Source organism: Durio zibethinus, chromosome 16 (assembly GCF_047325235.1).
Source record: "Durio zibethinus cultivar Kanyao isolate XHJ-2024 chromosome 16, ASM4732523v1, whole genome shotgun sequence".
In the NCBI taxonomy this organism is placed as follows: domain Eukaryota; kingdom Viridiplantae; phylum Streptophyta; class Magnoliopsida; order Malvales; family Malvaceae; genus Durio; species Durio zibethinus.
Window position 1 is genome coordinate 20893429 of NC_143177.1, and position 18929 is coordinate 20912357.

The 18929-nt window shown below is 32.2% G+C and overlaps 1 protein-coding gene and 1 pseudogene across 2 annotated transcripts; one reads left to right on the forward strand and one right to left on the reverse strand.

Moving 5' to 3' along the window:
- The first annotated feature begins 1010 nt into the window (after window positions 1–1010).
- On the forward strand, window positions 1011–2352 carry LOC111298640 (vacuolar iron transporter homolog 2 pseudogene; annotated as a pseudogene).
- A 5448-nt stretch (window positions 2353–7800) lies between these two features.
- Window positions 7801–10213, reverse strand: LOC111298341 (putative clathrin assembly protein At1g03050). Of its 2 annotated transcripts, XM_089745012.1 has the most exons (3): window positions 10011–10213; window positions 9204–9923; window positions 7801–9091 (listed from the first exon to the last, which is right to left on the reverse strand). In XM_089745012.1, the coding sequence occupies exons 2-3, from the start codon at window positions 9847–9849 to the stop codon at window positions 7977–7979; spliced, it is 1761 nt and encodes a 586-aa protein (XP_089601138.1). In that variant the 5' UTR covers window positions 9850–9923; window positions 10011–10213; the 3' UTR covers window positions 7801–7976. The 2 variants fall into 2 exon arrangements, with proteins under 2 accessions (XP_089601138.1, XP_022748828.2); XM_022893093.2 differs by having other exon boundaries at window positions 7808–9091; window positions 9204–10213.
- Window positions 10214–18929: the final 8716 nt, after the last annotated feature.

Here is an 18929-nt window from a genome sequence, read left to right on the forward strand (position 1 = left end):
GCGATATCTCAAAGATATAAATGTCACTAAAATGACTGCGTTTCAGATATAACACCGTTAATATTGATGCATTTTTTTTAAAACACCATTATTTACCGCGACGCGTGTATAGATGACACTTTGCATGATATTTTTTCATAAATGCCATAATTTTATAGTGGTGTTAATAAACGCCACTAAACGATAAAAAAACACCGCTAAAAATCAAAACCCCTATAATGTAGCAATTTGAGTTTTGAAACACATAAAAAGATTCGGACTTGGAATTTGTTGAACATATATATATTTACCAAATACATTGAAGATGAGATATTTGGGTGCGCAAAATAGCCTGAGGTTTTGATAGTTGATATATTTACGTTATAGCCAAGTGAGAAGTTAAAAATAGAAAAACAACTACTTATAAAGAAATTGTGCGTATATTAAGCTGTAGCTGCTACTTCCACATTTTATAGCAATAATTCCACTAGTGACATCAAAATCAGGAGCCTCCAGTTGTAAAATCAAGCTTTTCGGATTTCATTGCATTTTTTATGCGAAGCGATTAAATTCATTATATCATTAGTTGAATTAAAATATTAATTATAATAAAATCAAATAAGTATAATTTTTTATTAATTTTTTTAAATTATAATTACAATAAATTTTTTTAATTATAGTTGTAGTAATTTTTATTATTATTTTTAATATTACCACAATTAATTTCACCTCCCATCTAAATAGAACCTTAATAAGTTTATTTGAACCCTTTTTTTTATTTTATAATTGATGTAATAAAAAATTAAACTCTTATCACTATAATAAAAAATTCAGTATTTTATAAATTAATTTTATGATTGTCATAAAATTTATTCCGGCTAAGGGAAGACACAAATCCAATTGAGTTTCGTTTTTTTGTTTTTTTCTTGAATATATTAGTTCTTTAATAAGATAATTTATTTATTTATTTTTTTCAAAATGCAATGCTACCAAATTAAAAAACCTAAGAATGTGGGTTGATGTAGAAAAGGAAATGAAAAATGATGTTGATTGCCATACAAAATGTAATTTAAGGAGTAAGAAACATTGGACTCATTATAAAATTCCAAGCTCTTTACTTCAAATTTACAGTGATGATTCTAATTGTAATTTAAAATTAGAACTCGACAGTTGTAAGATATTGAAACTTCTGATAATATAATATATCAACCTCTGTGTAAAGACTGAGTGGTCCTGGGTTTCCTTGAGAGGAATATTAACAGACTATACTGTTTTGAATTAATTAATTGATCAGACCTCCGTTGCTGGCTCCAATTATGCAATGAAATGAACTAAAAACAAATGGGAAATATAAAATAATTATTATGAGCGTGTGCCTTCTACATTCCTAATGGCCGAGCCAGTGCCCGTCATAATTCATAATCAAACCCCACTCACCATTGCAAATCTTTCCCTATAAATTGTCTCGATGAGAGGCGTGTGTCCTCCACAAGCCTTCATTTCTTATCATATTCTAATTCTACCTCATGGCTGCCCCTCAAACCCCTCAACTTTCATCGCTCGACAATGTTGAGATATTGTCTATACATGTCAATGTCACTGAGAAAAACCAATCTCAAGAACCTGCCGATAACGAGTTTGACTACTCTCAGAGAGGACAGTGGCTTCGAGCTGCTGTTTTGGGAGCCAATGATGGGTTAGTTTCTGTTGCATCTCTACTGATGGGTGTTGGCTCTGTTAAAGAAGACATCAAAGCCATGGTTATTGCTGGTTTCGCAGGATTGGTTGCCGGAGCCTGCAGCATGGCGATCGGAGAGTTTGTGTCTGTATACACCCAAAGGGATGTAGAGATAGCTCAAATGAAGAGAGAGAAGGACAAGAAATCGGAGATCCATGAAAATGAGGAAGCAGGTGAGAAGAAGCAGTTGCCCAATCCAGGACAAGCTGCTGCAGCATCAGCCTTGGCCTTCTCTGTTGGTGCAGTGCTTCCGCTGTTGGCTGCAGCCTTTATAAGGGAACATAAGGTGAGGATGGCTGTGGTGGTTGTGGTGGCTAGCGTGGCTTTGATGGTGTTCGGGGTGGTCGGTGCATTGCTTGGGGGGACTCCAGTGGTGAAGCCCAGCGCCAGGGTGCTTGTTGGAGGATGGATGGCCATGGCTATTACTTTTGGGCTTACCAAGTTGATTGGTTCTGATGCGACGAAAATTTGATTTACTTAATTTCTCTTTGCTGGTTTCACTGACCCATGCAAATTGTTCTACTCAGGCTTGTGTGGCTCTCCTTTTCTATTTTTGCAGGAATTCAGTGTGTAATTGGGACAAAATGTGTATGGCAAATAATTAAATTTGTTAAGCAATGTAAAATTTTATCAGTTTGTGCAATGATAATGTTATTGCTTTCCTTTTTATATATTTCAATAAGTACATATATAAAAAAATTGAGTTAGTCTCTTATATACTTTCAATGTAACTTTTTAATTTCATAATTTAAGGGTCTATTTAGATAGATGATAAAATTAATCACAGTGAGATTAAAAATAATGATGACGAAAAAATTAATCATTATAACGAAATGTGTTTGGATACAAACACAGCATTAACGATGAGATAAAGTGTAATAAAAAAATGATCATTAAAGATGATAGATTAAAATTTAAATATAATAAAAATTTTAAATGAAGTTTTTTAAAATTTTATTTATTATATTAAATTAAAAAATTTACTCGAAAATTCTTCAATAAAAACAAAATGAGAAAATTGGAAAAGAAAAAACAAAAGTTAAAATAGTAGGGATTTTTTTGTCTTTATACTATAATTTTAAGGGTAAAAAAAAGAAAGTGAGGTTAAAAATGGAAAAATGAGGTGCGGTGGTAGGGGAGAATCTCCACTAGAGCCTTCCCCCTCCGATTCAAATTCTCAGTCCACTAGATGCAAACACGCTACACTGATATTATCCAAATGGTTTTACTGGTGTGAAACAAGGTAAAAACATGTTCTTCACCCTCCATTGATGCTTCGATCAGATCCAAATGGAGCTTGATTGATATATGTCTTATTTATTAATTAGTTTTGTAATTTTTAAAAAGAAATTATTTCATTTATTTTAGATTTTACAAGAGCTTAAATATGTAACACATTCCTTTCAGTGTATTCTTACTTTTGGATATGTGCATGACGCACATGTAATTTTTGTCTTTATATTTTTATCTTTAAAGATTAAATTCAATAAATGATTTTTTTATACTATAATAATAATGATAAATATTAATAATTTAATTTTAATTTTGGGCTAATATAAGTAAAATTTGATAACTTTCTTATATAATTTTGATTTGGATAATATTTAATATATTTTGGTAACTTTTGTTAAAAGATTGAGAACTTTTGATAAAATTTTAATAACTTTTGATATCATTTTGGTAAATTTCCATATTAATTTAGTAACTTATGATATAATTTTGATAATCTTTAATGCAATTTTGATAAACTCTTAATGCAATTTTGATAATTTATAACATATATTTGACAATTATTGATAAAATTTGTGTCATCATATATCTAATAATGGATTCCCATAGCCAAATGGATTCTTGTAACAAAGTGCATGCCCTATAAAAATAGATTTCTTTTTATATAATAATATTGTTACTTCATTAAAATTTTTAATTTTTTACTAACTTTTTTTGTTGAATAAGTTCATTTTTTTTGAATAATTTTTATCTCTAATTTACTATTAAGTCACCATTGATATATTATTAAGTTATCAATAATTAACTCATAAGTTATCACTTATTTTTAATAAGTTATAACCAATTTACTACAATATTGTCAATCATTTACAACTATATTGTAATTTATTTATTACTAAATTATTATGCATTTACTATTATGTTATATTAATTTGTTATTAAGTTATCAATTATTGACTACTAAATTATTATTCATTTACTATTAAGTTATTACTAATTTATTACTACGTTAACCATAATTTACTATTAAATTATTAATGATTACTAAGTTATACTGATTATTTTTAAGTTTTCAATAACTAATTATTAAGTTATCAATTGTGTATATTTAGAAAGAAAGTAATCACATGTATGCTAGATGATATAATTTGTTAAGTACAAAATGAAAGTAAGAAAACGTTAAAGTGTAGATAAATTTAAAAACAATGAGTAAATGGTTTTAATTTGCTATTTGTAGTTTAACACATAATAATAAGTTAAAATCATAAGTTTTATTATAATGTAAATATCAAAATTAAATTAAATTAATATATACAGTATTCAATATTTTAAAGATATTTTTCAAATTTTTTGGTTGGTGGTAAAATAGTACATATTAAGATAAGTTTTATTGATGATTTGATTGATTGTTAATATATGTATTGTAATATTTGTTAGCAAAATACAATTGCATATAATAGATTGAAAATTTTAGAGTTTTTGGCAACAAAGAAAATTATAAACTTTGCCCTATGTTTCTATCTTGAAGTATATAATTTTGGGTGAAATTTTTGTTATATATATATATATATATATATGATAAAAATAATGAGAAAAATTACTAAATAAAATTTATAAAAATAAAATAGATAATAATTTTTTAAAAAATAAGTTCACAATAATTGCATTCATATTCTTCTTCAAAAAATTTTTCTACAAAATGAAAAGATTATATTCCCAATTTTTGTTTTATTCTTATTATCATAATTTAAAATTACCTTTTTTTCATATTTTGATACCAATCAATTTCTCCATTTAGAAAGAGTAAAAAATATTGTAAGAAGTCATAATAACTTAAATAACAAATGTTTAACTAAATGTTGTTTTTCGAAATAAGTATGAACTATGATATCTCTTTTAAATGAAATATTAGAGTTGTTTCCATTAACTCATATAATAGCAGCTTGATCACCAAATGAACAATTATAAAATCATTGATCTATATTAACATTTCTACGATACAAATTTCAAGATCCTCAAAAGGCATGTATCCTTTAATCTTTACAAGACTTGGGCATAAGGATTTTCTTTTAGAATTATCATTTGTATTTTCATAACTTTTGTCATTGTGTTATGTTTTCATTTTATTTTGAAGTCTATTGTCGATATCATAAAAGTATAGCTAAAAACAACATAATTAATCAATTCAAACTTGAAAACAATTCAAAACTCAAATAGAGTATACATAAAATTTTTTATTCATTTTAAATTTTAATTTAATTAAGAATTAATATAACACATAATTATAAAAATGAATTAACTTAACTCATTTCAATTAATTTTAAAAAGTTAACAACTTAATAGTTATTTAAAACTCGAAATGATTGAGCATAACCAAAATTCAAATTAAAATAATAACCTAATCAGAATGCAATATTCTTATTTATCTTCTATAACAATTTAAAAGTTCTTAATTTGAACTTTTTTCCATCATCTTTAATGTCTCATTTTATTGTTTTTGTAGTTGAATTACTTAATTGATTTTAAATAATATTGTTAAAATAAAATTACAATTATAAGTAATTGAGTATCATTCTTTTTATTTAGATTTAAGATGATTTGAATCTAGTTTTTTAAACAAAGAGAAGCATGCACTAATTATTAAGTTAAAATTGTTTTGGTGCATAAGTGAATAATTAAGTATAGGTTTAATGTCATGAATGTTCAAAATGTTCAATTTGCATTAAATTAAGCAAATATGTTTAATAATTGACTAATTATCAAACATGCACTAAATTTGCACTAAACTCTAGTAAAATGTTTGATATAATACTTGAATTTTAAAAATTTGTAATATGATACCTAAATTATATCTGTTAACTAATATCTTACTTGAAGGGTTGTTTATTCATCACGTTTCATCATTTGGAGTTAACCACATTAAGAATATAACACATTTATAATTCAGATGCCACAATAGAAATTTTTAAAATTTAGGTACTACTTTGAACATTTCATTATAGTGTAAGGGTTATTGATGGCATTAACCCTTGAATATACTATGAATAGAAGCGGATTGTAAAATTTGACTTAATTTAGTTAAACATTGATTCTAAGTTTAAAATCTACTCAAAATTATGAAAAGTCAAAATTCAAAATGATTGAAATACAAAATACACAATTAAATAAAAATTTATCTAATGAATGCCCTTAATTAAATCACTTTTAAATTTAGTTAAATCATAATTTATAATAATATTTTTATATTAAATGTAATACTAATAATTAATTTGATAAATTTTAATACTTTTGAACAATATTACCTCATATGATAACCTTAAATATTTAGATATAATAGTGATAATTCATCAATTGATATAATCGAGAAAATGAAGCATGACTAAAATAATAAAAAAAGCTCTTGAAACTTTATAACTTTACTTAGATAAGTCCTTATACTAATCCTAAAAAATTTATACAATTTTTTCCAATAAAAGAGTTTCAAATTAGTCTTAGAAAATTTGAAATCAACACATTTGTATATTCTTCATTTAAATATCGTACGTCACTAACATTATTTATCATATGGAGAAGATAATGCATGACAAGTTAATCTTTCATCTTATTTTTTGCTAATTGTTCAAAGTGTTAAATAAATTACTCATGTAGTATTAATTGTTGCTGGAATGTGTGCAAATGATTTGTATTTGTTTTGATATTAGTTTTTGTTTATAAAATTTTAGGGAAAAAATGCAAAAAAAAATAAAATTATAAAGGTTAAGCTAAACTATAAGAATGATATATATTCAAAAATTATTTTAAGTGACTAAAACAATTTAATTATGTTATCATTAATCAAATGATAAACTCATAAACATACAACGAATAAAATCACTAATATACGTATATATTTTGTAAATTAATTAAAACAAAAAATTGAAAAGCAAAAAATAGAAAAAAAAACAAATTTATTTCAATGATTTAATTATGATTATTTTTAATGAATTTATCTGTAAACATAAACTCCATGTGCAATTGTTTTTATAATACTAAAGAAACAAACTTCATATAATGTTTTTATTCCTATGCACACTAATAGGTTTTGATCGTGTTATATTTCTATTTTATTTGATGTGAAAATCATGCTTTATGTCTTAATATAAGTTTAATTGCAAAAACTAAAAAATTTACTTAAACTAAAATTTATAAAAAAATTTTACAATGATATTTTAATCAATCACTTTTAATATTTTTGAAATTAAGATTTTATTAAATGTATTTTAGTTAGTCATTTTTAATAACTTTTGAATCTAGTTAAAAAAAAAAAGTCTAATAATAAAAAAGTTATTTAAATTAAAATTTATAAAAAATTTATGTAGATTATTTTAGTCAGTTACTTTTAACATTTTTAGAATTAAAATTTGAAAATTTTAAGTAATTTAATTTCTCATAGACTCTATTTTTAATTTTAGTTTATTTAAATTAAATTTAAATAAATTAGTAAAAATTATTTATTTAAGGATAAATTTATTAGTTTAAAATTTTATAAGGATATTTTAATCAATCACTATTAATACTTTTAAAATTCATACTTTTATATATAATTATATTAAAAAAACTAATTAAAAAAATAAGATTACAACAATCTTTTAATCTGCTTATGAAATTAAAAATTTAGGCAAAAAGAATACAAATATGAACTATAAAATTTAGGCAACACATCCTTACAAATTATTTAACTCTAACATAATAAAATAATTAAACACAGTAGCTCAGTTCAATAAATTTTTTTATAGTAATTTTTTTTGGATCAATCAAAGTTCGAAAGAAAAAGAAAAGTTTGGGAGAATCAAATTAATTAATAAAAGGAAAGGGAAAGGTAAAAAAGCAAAAAGTATTTCATTAGATTTTTTGTATGTTTACAAAGCCACATGTCCAGGTGAATTACACAAATTTCTCCTACCAAAAGTTTGAGACACCAATTTTTATCTCTTGATGCATCGAGTTGATTAAACAATCTGAATCTCACGAACAAAAGGGAAAATTAAGACTAAAGAATTGAATAGCCATTCGTGCACCATCCTTGGTTGTACGGATATGCTTGTGCTTTGGGCATTCCAACATGTCCTTGCATTCCATCCCTTTTGTATTGCTCCCACATTGCCTGCTCCTCCATCAAAAGCTTCTGCTTCTTCTCCATGTCTGACATTTGCACGTAAGGCGGTGGCGCTATTGCAAGCGACGCCGCGAAAGGATCACCACCGTTTGATCCCGTGTTCTTACCGTCGGACGATGGGGGTGCAGGTAATGCTAGCGTTGCTGGTCTTCCGGCCGATCCAAATGCAACGCTACTAGCACTTCCGGTTGCTGCATAACCGGATGAAGTCATGGCTGCCATTGTTTGGCCCTGTTGATACAAGCCATCAAGCAATAATATGTCGAACCCACCACCAAGTGTCGCTCTCTGATTAGTGAGGTTGCTTGCTGATTGAACCAGGGCTGATTCCCAATCAGCTTCATCCTTGAAAGCTTCCCATCGTGGACCTGGTGGAGGACCGACTGGTGCACCACCATCAAATAAAGCCAATGCCAATTTGTCTGCGTGGTCTTGACTTGACATTGCGTCCTCACCTAGGTTCAATAAATCACCCTCTTGTTGCACAACTATAGCTTTTGAATTATCTTCTTCCTTTTCCTCTTTCTTCATTTCTTCCTCAACAGGAGCTTCAAAGAAATCTTCTGGGGCTGGTAACGCCTTAATGGCATTCATGTCTTCTTCACTTGCTTCGGGTTCTTTGGCTTCCTGCTCCGATTCATCCTTTAGTTCATCCTGATTTACCATGCCTTGTGCCAACGCAGACTTATCACGGATTAATTCGTCGATAAGGTCAAGTTTCTTCTGTGTGATTTTCTCAATTTCCGGATACTCAGAAGAGCGTGCAATGCTGATGCTCTTGCACCAGGAATAGAAATTCTCAAGCTCATCAAACTGCTTGCCTTGACGGCAGAATATTTCATAGATTTTTACGCATTCAGAAATTTCAAGTTCCATGAAACGGTCGATTAAAACCCCCAATATTTCCGTTATGTCGTAGTATATCTGGAAACTTTCTTTCACTATTGGATAAAGAGCCACAATCACGACCCTGTTGCATTTTGCTGAACCTGTTTCAATCCAGCAAAACAAATTACTATTATATACTAACATTTGAAAAGAAAATCAAATAAATTCATATCATCAATGGAATTAAGCTCTTCCAATTAATTCCCGATAAACCTGTTGGTCGACAGGCTAAGAAGCGCTCGAGGAGCTGTTGCAAATGCTGCAACCTTGAAAACAAATGCTCGGTCTTCATCTCACGGACTGGTGTGGATCTGACAACAATTGCCTTTTCATTCTGATCTTCCCCTAATTCTTCATCACATCCATACATGCTTCTTTTCCCACGCCTTCCTTGCATCTTGTATTCCAGTCTTTCATCAAGGTACAGTGCATAAGTACGCACAAATGCAGAGTAATCCCAGGAATTGGATCGTGAAGTATCACGGAAATCTGACATGTTGAGAATGCGAGTCCCACGCCTTGTTGAAAAGAAAATCTCTTGCTCGTACGCTGGATCACCTTCGGACAGAAGCCGCTGGATCAATACAAGAGTTTTCAGCGCCACCGTCCAATTTTCGGTCTTGTTGAGGCGTCTGGAGAGGGTGTTAACGCAGGCACTGATGTAGGCACGAGAATAGGAGGTTAAACTTAGTATTTCTCGAATGTGTCTCTCCTCGGCTGGGTATTCTTCGTGTCTTGTTGCCTTAACAATGGCAACATCGAGATCAGAGAGTGAGGTGCTGCCACCAACTTTGGCCAGGCTTATGCTTGTCTGGTCCTTGACATGCCCAAGGGCTCTCCTGATCTTGCTTGGAGCCATGGATTTAAGAATTAAGTACCCAGGTAACTGGAATGGTAGCTTCTAATTTAACAATTAAGGGCGAAGAAGTAAACCTGGTAAAACTCATCAAAAACTTGTTACGAATAAAAAGTGAAATGACATCCTCAGAATCATGGAAGACATAAGCAATGTAATCCCACCTGTTTTTAGGAGCAACACCTCGGTAGCTGTCTGAGCTTAATTTCAAAGGGACGTAGATATCCCAAATTCCCAACAACAATCGTTAGAGAAGATTGTTGATGGGAAGAGAGGAAGAGAGAAGGAAGAAGATAAATGAGGAAAATAAAATTTTCTACTCTCGGCCTCCTTCACTCTCTTTTATCTTTTTGTTTCCGTCCAAATCAAACGTTCTCCCACCTCTCACTTAACCATGTATTGCCCTTTATTTCCCTTTATTTTAGCATGCATGAACAAGAAAACTTTCAATGGGAGGCATTAAACCATATGGCAAATGCTAACTGGCTACTGCCAAAGAAAACATAAATCTGTCAGACATAAAATTTAGCTTTCAGTTGCGTCAAAGGAAATTCTAGGCAGGTCTGTTTTGTTCAAACACTTTGACTTTTTCAGATTTGCATGAACAGAAAAAGAATTGACAACTCTATAGCGGTTGTAAATTATAACGGCTATTTATCATGTATTATTATAACCAAAATACCCATAGCAAAAGAGCATAATTTTCTATTCTTGGCAAAAAAAAAAGAAAATTTCTATTAATTAATTTTTAAGTACTTAATATTTTCGATATTTTATATTGACAATTTTCCATGAAATGATTTTTAAAATTAAATCATCAAACATATTTAAAAAATTAAATCACTGAAAGTTAAATAAAAAACAACTTAAATACTACTCTTCCTAGAACATATTGTATACATGAAAATAAAGGATAGATGATATGAATCCTTTGTATATAAAATGCAAGATTGAGATTAATTTGACTCAGTTGAAGAAGATGCATGATTGTTCCTATAACTTATTCATACTACATTATTTTCTCCATAAATAACTTATGGGTTAAATCATTCTCCCAAACTTTAAACTAAGAATTCAACTATGCCAATCTTCTAGCATGAATCATAGCAATATGTATATTAATATATGGCCTAAGAGGGGTTTTTTTTTAATTGAAATCGTAAAAGATTGAATTTTAATTTTCATTAAACTAAAAGTTTTATACTTCATTAAGATCACACCACCGTAAAGTTAACTATATGCAAAAGTGAAAAAGAAATTGTCAACTCAATAATATTAAAATTTACTCCGATTTAAAATAGAAAGTTTCTAGTTTAAACTTTATTGATGGTGTTTTCAGGATGTCTTAGTTGAAAGGAGACATTGGGAGGTTAAAGGTGGAATGACTTGAACCTACAGCCAAAAAATAGGGCTAGGGGACATTGGAGTTAATTCTCTGGAATAAGCTCTGACACTCAAGTCAGTAAGGTAATGAAGGTAAGGTGAAGGAGAAGGCGAGGTATGTGTAAGAATCTATAATAGAGGGAAACTACTTAAGTATGAAGTATGGTTTTGTGTCTTATTTCACGTACATGGATTTTTTTTTTTTTATTTTATACATGAGATAAAAAAGATGATAATTTGATTGAAATAATTGATAATAAATAAAAAATATAAAAATTTTTTTAAAAAAATTTACATGAATGATTACGAAATTTATTTAATAATTTTAGATAAATTATAAATCAAGTCATCAATTTTAAGTGATATCTTGACGGGACATCAATGGAACGATGGGCGAGTCTTTTTCTTAGCGATAACAAGCTAGTTTTTTTAGTAACGATGATGTGGCCACTGTGCACTGTTTAAGTGTTATTGGAAGTTGACCATATTGACCAACAGTTAGTGGATGTAACAATTATCCCCCAGGTCTGAAGGGGTTTATAAAGTGATTGCCCTCGGACCATTGGCCAAAGACCAAAGAGATGAATTTTGGCAGGCAACCAGCTTGGAATCTGTGTATACAATCAAGTCCTTCACATTCAAGCTAGTTGCCAGTTCTAGCTCTGCAGATAAACCATCATACTCAACTACATTGTTGGAGATAGAGAAGTTGAAGGAGAGGCCATACTACCTTAGTTAGCGGGCAGTTGTCACCAGTGCAAAAGCTATCTTTTCTAGTCATGTATAGTTAACTTCCCCATTTTGCAGTGCTATGCTAGCATAATATGCTGGGACTTGATTCCCATTTACTTCTTTAACCAATATACAAACGTTCACCAGGAACAGGGCTGGCAAGTAGATGGGGTGAATAGAGCTACTGCTTCAACTCTTTGAAGGTTTTCTTGCATTGGTCATCATATTTGAATTTGGTTGCACTTGAAAAACTTTGAAAAAAGGTAAGCACTTGTTAGCTAATTTGGATAAAAACTAAGTTGAGGGCTGCCACTCGCCTGTTAGTCTTTACATCTCATTAGTAGTTCGCGGGGGATTCATATCCAAAATGGCTGTTACCTTCAAAGGTTCGCCTCGATATCCTTGTTAGCAACCATATACCCAAAAAATTTACCTGCCTCTATGCAAAAAATACATTTGGCATGATTCAACTTCAATATTTTATCGTCTCAGGATAGATAAGGCTTCTGCCAGGTTTTGTACATGTTGCTCCAATGATGGGTTTTTGACCAGCACGTTATCCAAATACACCTCCAAAGACTGGCCAATCTACTCTTTAAAAATCTTATTAACCAACTTCTGATAGGTGGCTCTTGCATTCTTGAGCCAGAAGGGCATGAACTTGTAGCAAAACAAACCATCTTCAGTGACCAAGGATGTCTTATCCTGGTTTGCTCTTACCAACTTAATCTGGTTATACCCAGATAAGGCATCCATGAAACTCAAATGCTTGTGACCTATTGAGGAGTCTACCAATCTATCAACTGAGGGTAGAGAGAAGTTATCATTACTGTATGCCTTGTTTAAATGTGTGAAATCCACACACATCCATCATTTTCTAGCTGCCTTCTTCACCAAAATGACGTTGGCCAACCAATCTAGGTATTCTTACCACTGTAATATATTCAGCCACCTTTAGCTTGTCAACTTTTTCCCTAATCGTCTTTATTCGTTTAGGGGCAAATTGTCTTTTCTTTTGCTTCACTGGCTTGTTGGCTAGGTCCACATTCAAATAATAAGTGATAACAAGCTTGCCTATACTCGTTATATCTGCAGCAGACCAAGCAAACACGTTTGTATTACTTTGCAAGAACCTATGTAATATGCCCTTGCTTTAGGGTCCAACAATGAACCTGTTTAAGTAACTAACTTTAAGTTTGGTGAATATAACTAAACTGGAACTGTTTGCTCTATAGGGCAAGGCTTGGACTCTTTTGTTTCATTGTAAATGTCTAAACAGTCTATGTTGGGCATTTGGGCTAATGCAGAGTTTATTAGATGGACTGAGGGTGAGGGACTGGATTGTGTTGCAGGTTCTTTTGGTGGTGGGAATGATGTATTTGTTATTTGTTTCAATCCGTGTCAATTGAAGGCTTAACAAATGGCATTAGTGGGTTGTGACTTGGTTGGTTTTCATGAATCCTACCCTTACGGGCATGGGGAACTTAACCTTCAGGTAATAAATAACTGTCACCATTTTGGCTTTCTTCATGAATGGTCTACCAAAAATAACATTGTATGCTAAAGGTTGGTTTTCGACCAAAAAAATCTACCAATTGGTGAGCATGTGTTCGCCATCTTCCATAATGATTGGCAGGGTGATAGAACCTCTAACCAGGGTAGGTTGGTTGGCAAAACAAAAAATAAGCCCGATGGCCTTAAGTCATTGTCAAAAAAATCTTATTTGCCTAAATGCTTAGTATTGCGTTAGATCCACTACACTGCCACTATCTACTAAGATCCTTTCCATTTGGTAATTAGCAATGGTTAACGAGACCATTATGGGATCATTATCATTATCCACTAAAATATCAATATCATCTTTTGAGAATTATACTTGCTATTCTTTTATTTTTACTTTTTGAAAGCCGTATCAATGGTCATAACACTATGCAAGTGGGATTTGCATTTTTATTTGTTATTAGACCAGTCCTTTGTTGCCCCTACAATAACATGGATTATTCCTTGGACTAGGCATTTGTCAGTGGCTTTTGCTTGGTGAGCTTCTTCATCTTAGTGGGATGAGCTCTCACCCTGTTGGCGAGTGGGTGTATTTTATACTAGGCGAATTGGGAGTTATTGTAGTGATTATCATAGCGAGTGGGTTGAGTGTTTATCTCATTTTCAAGGGCAATGCACTCGTTAGTGGAGTGCCCCCTAATTGAATGATAATTGTAGTGTCATTTCAGTGGGGGTTCCAAGGGGCCTCACTGGTTTTTTTTAGTTGAATCTTTGGGTGGGCCCTTGTGTTATGGCATTAAGGGTTTGATTTGGAATTTGATGGTGGTTAGACTGTTATTGGGAGGTGCAACTACTATTGCTTTGCCAATATCTTCTTTTAGGCTGGTTATAGGCTTAGTGATTGTCACAGAACCGTTGGCTTAGAGTATTTATCCACCTTTTATCACCTCGCAGACACTTGGGACATTGTTCATGCCTTTAAGCTTTGTCTGCTACCCTAATATCCTTAACTCAAGCAAACTTCTAAGGTCTTTCATAGAGTTGGTATAACTGTTCAGGCTAGTTTTCTGTCTAAGAATACCTTATGTGATCATGCCTAACCCTACTGGTAAAAGCTTGGATAGCTCATTCAATGTTAAGGTCTTTGATCTCCAGCATGGTCATGTTAAACCTTTTAAAGTATTGTCATAAGTTTCATTAGGTTTTTACTTTATGGTAAATAAGCTCATAAATGAGTGCTCTGCAAGTTGTGGCTCAAAAAATGGGCTAAAAACTGTCTGTTAAGGGTGTCAAAGCTGCCATAGTAGTTGGGGCCATGGAATAAAACCATGCGTGGGCTTTTTTTCGCAGGGTTGTAAAGAAAACCCTGCATTATATTGCATATAAACCGTGTAAATCCATGAAAGTTCTAAAATGATCCAAGTGATCCTTTGGATTAATGAGCTTATTGTAGATCTCCTTGGAAAGTTTCAGAGAGGTGGGTATATTAATTTATGATTAGAGGGTGAGGGAGTTATGGTCATCTTGTAGCCATTGGAGATCTTTGTTCTTTTCTTTCTTGAGCTCAACAGGCTCTTTACGTAAAGTTGCTACTTGAGTGGCTAGTTCATCGTCAAGGTAGGGATTTATGTGGGTTTGGTTTTTTGTGGTGGGTATTGTCTTGTAAAGGTTAGAGGTGGTGACTTTTTTTTTATGGTGGGAAGGGTTTTGTGGTGGTTCTCTGAATGATGAAGTTGAGCTTTCTCTTGGGTGTGGTCTCTCTTGTCTTGGTTGTTAGGTAACTTGTTAGTATTGTTGAACTAGCCTCTATTGGGTGGCCATTTGAGTCATTAATACCTGGTAAAAGTCTGGAGAACATTGTTGTATGTTCTATTGGTATATTGGGATTTATGGGGTAGAAAGTAACACATACATGGTGGATGTAGTAGGGAGAATATTTTGTCATTGGGTGGCATTAATGGGTTATGAGGATAGAACTTCTGGATATAGCTGGGCTGCTAGGTCTGAGGATCTAATAACAGTGTTGTGGATCGTGTTGGGAAAAACAACAATACCTACGCGCAGCAACCACACACAAAATAACAAGCTCAAATCAAGAATAAGAACACACAAATATATTTGGTTCGGCCCAACTCAAAATGGCCTACTCCAACTTAATCCACTATCAAATAAATCTTTACAATTGTGAGACTTTTAGAATGAGAAAAGTCTCCTAAAACTCCTTACTCAAAACTTAACCCAAAACCCAATTACACCCTTTAATAGCCTACTCACTTAGCTATTCTCTTGGTGTCTAACTCTCTGGGATTACTAAACTAAAACCAAAACATCTTATTTATAAGGGTGAAACCCTTTATACCTTTACTAAACTCCCGATGTGGGATACAAGACAAATTCAAACTTACTTAACTTTCGATGTGGGATTCTGAGATTCAAGGCAAATCCCAACAAATCCTCCCTTGACTTGAATCTCCAAACACTTCAACAGTATCTGCAAAGCTAACATGCTTACCTTTCTTCTTTTCTTTCATCACAGGCATTCCAGCAACTGAGCTTCCATCAAACATGTACAAGTGATTGACCCTATTCCCTTGTAGAATCACACTACCATTCTTATACACTTTCAACCAATCATTACTACCATAAAATGTGTATCCCCGAGAAGATAACTCACCTAAAGCAATCAAATTGTAGTGACAATTTGGTACATACCTTACATGACGAAGTGTCCTAATAACACCATTGTGAGATCTAAGGCGAACACTCCCAATGCCTTGAATCTGCACCTTTTCTTTGTTAGCAATCACAATATCCCCATACTTTTCATTCTCATTCAACTCCACAAAGCAGCTCCTATCATTGCAAACATGAACTGTAGCAGCTGAATCTAAAACCCAACCTTTATCACTTTTCAAAGTCTGGGTCTCATCCACACAAGTTGTCAAAACAACATCATCATCATCAGACAAAATAGCAGCAGTATCACTCTTTTCTTCATCTGATTTCTTCTCATCATTCGCCCTTTTGAAAGCAGCCATATCCCTTCTCAGCTTCCTGCAGCGCACTTGGATATGTCCCTTCTCACCACAATAATAACATTCTACATCACTGTAATCTCTGTCTCTTGACTTGGATCTCCATCTCGATCCATCAATCCTCTTTTGAGTCCTCCCTCGATCAAAACCCTCTACAGCTAGTGTACTCCCCCCAGGTGATGAGTTCTGAGCTCTCATAAACCTTTCATTCTCACGCAACAGGGCAGTCACATCATCCAACTTCAAAGTAGACCTACCTACCAATACAGTCTGAACTAAAGGCCTATAAGACTTGGGCAAAGATGACAGCAAAATTAAAGCCTTCTCTTCATCTTTTAACTCATCAACAGAAATCGCTAGCAATTGAGAAACCAATCTATTAAACTCATTCAGGTGATTATGAAGACTCATACCTTCTTCCATCTTCAGAGAATACAGATCCATCTTTAAACATAATCTATTAGTCAATGACTTCGAAGCATAAATACCTTCAAGCTTATCCCACAAACTCTTCGGAGTACTCTCAGTCAACACATTGTACTTTACTTCTGGAGCTAACGCCAATCTAATAGTACTAACAGCCTTCTTCTGAATCCTATTCCAATTAGCATCAGACATTCCTTCAGGCTTACTACTCTCCAATGCCTGATCCAATCCTTGTTGTACTAACAGATCTTGAATCGTACTTTGCCATAACATAAAATTACTCTTTCCATCAAATAACGGAATCTCAAACTTAGGCATAGACATACCAGACATACCTTCTTCAGACATCTTCAAACACTGCTTCACGATCTCTTGGACCCACGAACCTAGAACCTCGAACCTGAAACCTCGCTCTGATACCACTTGTTGGGAAAAACAACAATACCTACGCGCAGCAACCACACACAAAATAACAAGCTCAAATCAAGAATAAGAACACACAAATATATTTGGTTCGGCCCAACTCAAAATGGCCTACTCCAACTTAATCCACTATCAAATAAATCTTTACAATTGTGAGACTTTTAGAATGAGAAAAGTCTCCTAAAACTCCTTACTCAAAACTTAACCCAAAACCCAATTACACCCTTTAATAGCCTACTCACTTAGCTATTCTCTTGGTGTCTAACTCTCTGGGATTACTAAACTAAAACCAAAACATCTTATTTATAAGGGTGAAACCCTTTATACCTTTACTAAACTCCCGATGTGGGATACAAGACAAATTCAAACTTACTTAACTTTCGATGTGGGATTCTGAGATTCAAGGCAAATCCCAACAGATCGATGGAGGAGTTGATGCCATATTTGGAGATAAGATTCCCATTAAGTTTTAATAGAAATCTAGAGGTGGTGTAACCCACGCATTTAATGAAAGTGGGTTATTGGGGAATGAAGAAGTGGGTTCATACCTAAGTTTCCATGAAGAAGGTTTGGTGATGGGATTTGCAACGGGGTTAGTAGCATGGGTGCCGTGTCAGAGATAGCTATAGGTTATTGTTACATTCAGGGATTTAAATAGTTTTCGGTCGTGTAGCATTTGTCGCGTTTTTGGATATAACGGAGATAATTGCGGTCACTGCAGTCATCACGGTTGTGAAATTTTTTTTTTTTGCACAATTTATTATAAAATGTAATAATTATAATTATAATTATTAAAACTCTTATTCAATGATTTTAAAAATAGTTTATGACACTCTATGTTTTTTATTTTCTAAAAAAATTATTCACAATTTTATTTAGATTATAAAAAGCATTCATATTTGGTTTATCCATAAAATTTTTCTTGACCAAGTTCATATTCAATATTAATTCTAGACAAATCAAATATTAACAAAACATAATATGTTAAATACCAAGCATTTAATTTAATAAAATTACAAACTTAAAAATATAATAATTTCAAATTCCATCAACTACAATTATTGATACATATTTCAAATTTACCACATGGTAGAATGACGAGGAGGATCGGATTCTCTATCTTCACTTTGAGAGCCAAGTTGACTCCATCTTCATCCCTGAGACCTTTGTTCTTGATACATTTGAGGTGGAGGATATATTTGAGGATGATACATTTGTGGTGGAGGGTACATTTGTGGTAACTGATACATTTGAGGTGGAGGATATATTTGAAGAGGTTGAGGATACATTTGAGGTGGATAATAACCATATGGAGGTGGATAACCATGAAGAGGTTGAAAATTATGTTGTTCTGGTGGATAGTAATGTTTTTGAGTACTAGCAGATGATTCACTATACTCAAAGTTACTAGAATTAGGTCTCTCACCTGAAGATGAAGAACCTCTAAAAATTTCATAGTGGTGCTTCTTTGCTTTTCCTTTTGATCGAGCTGTACGTGCATTTTGACCCTCACTAGATTCAGCAAATGGATTTTCTCCGTATTCTACCATATTAATAAAAAGTCCACCAGTAGCAGCAAGCCCA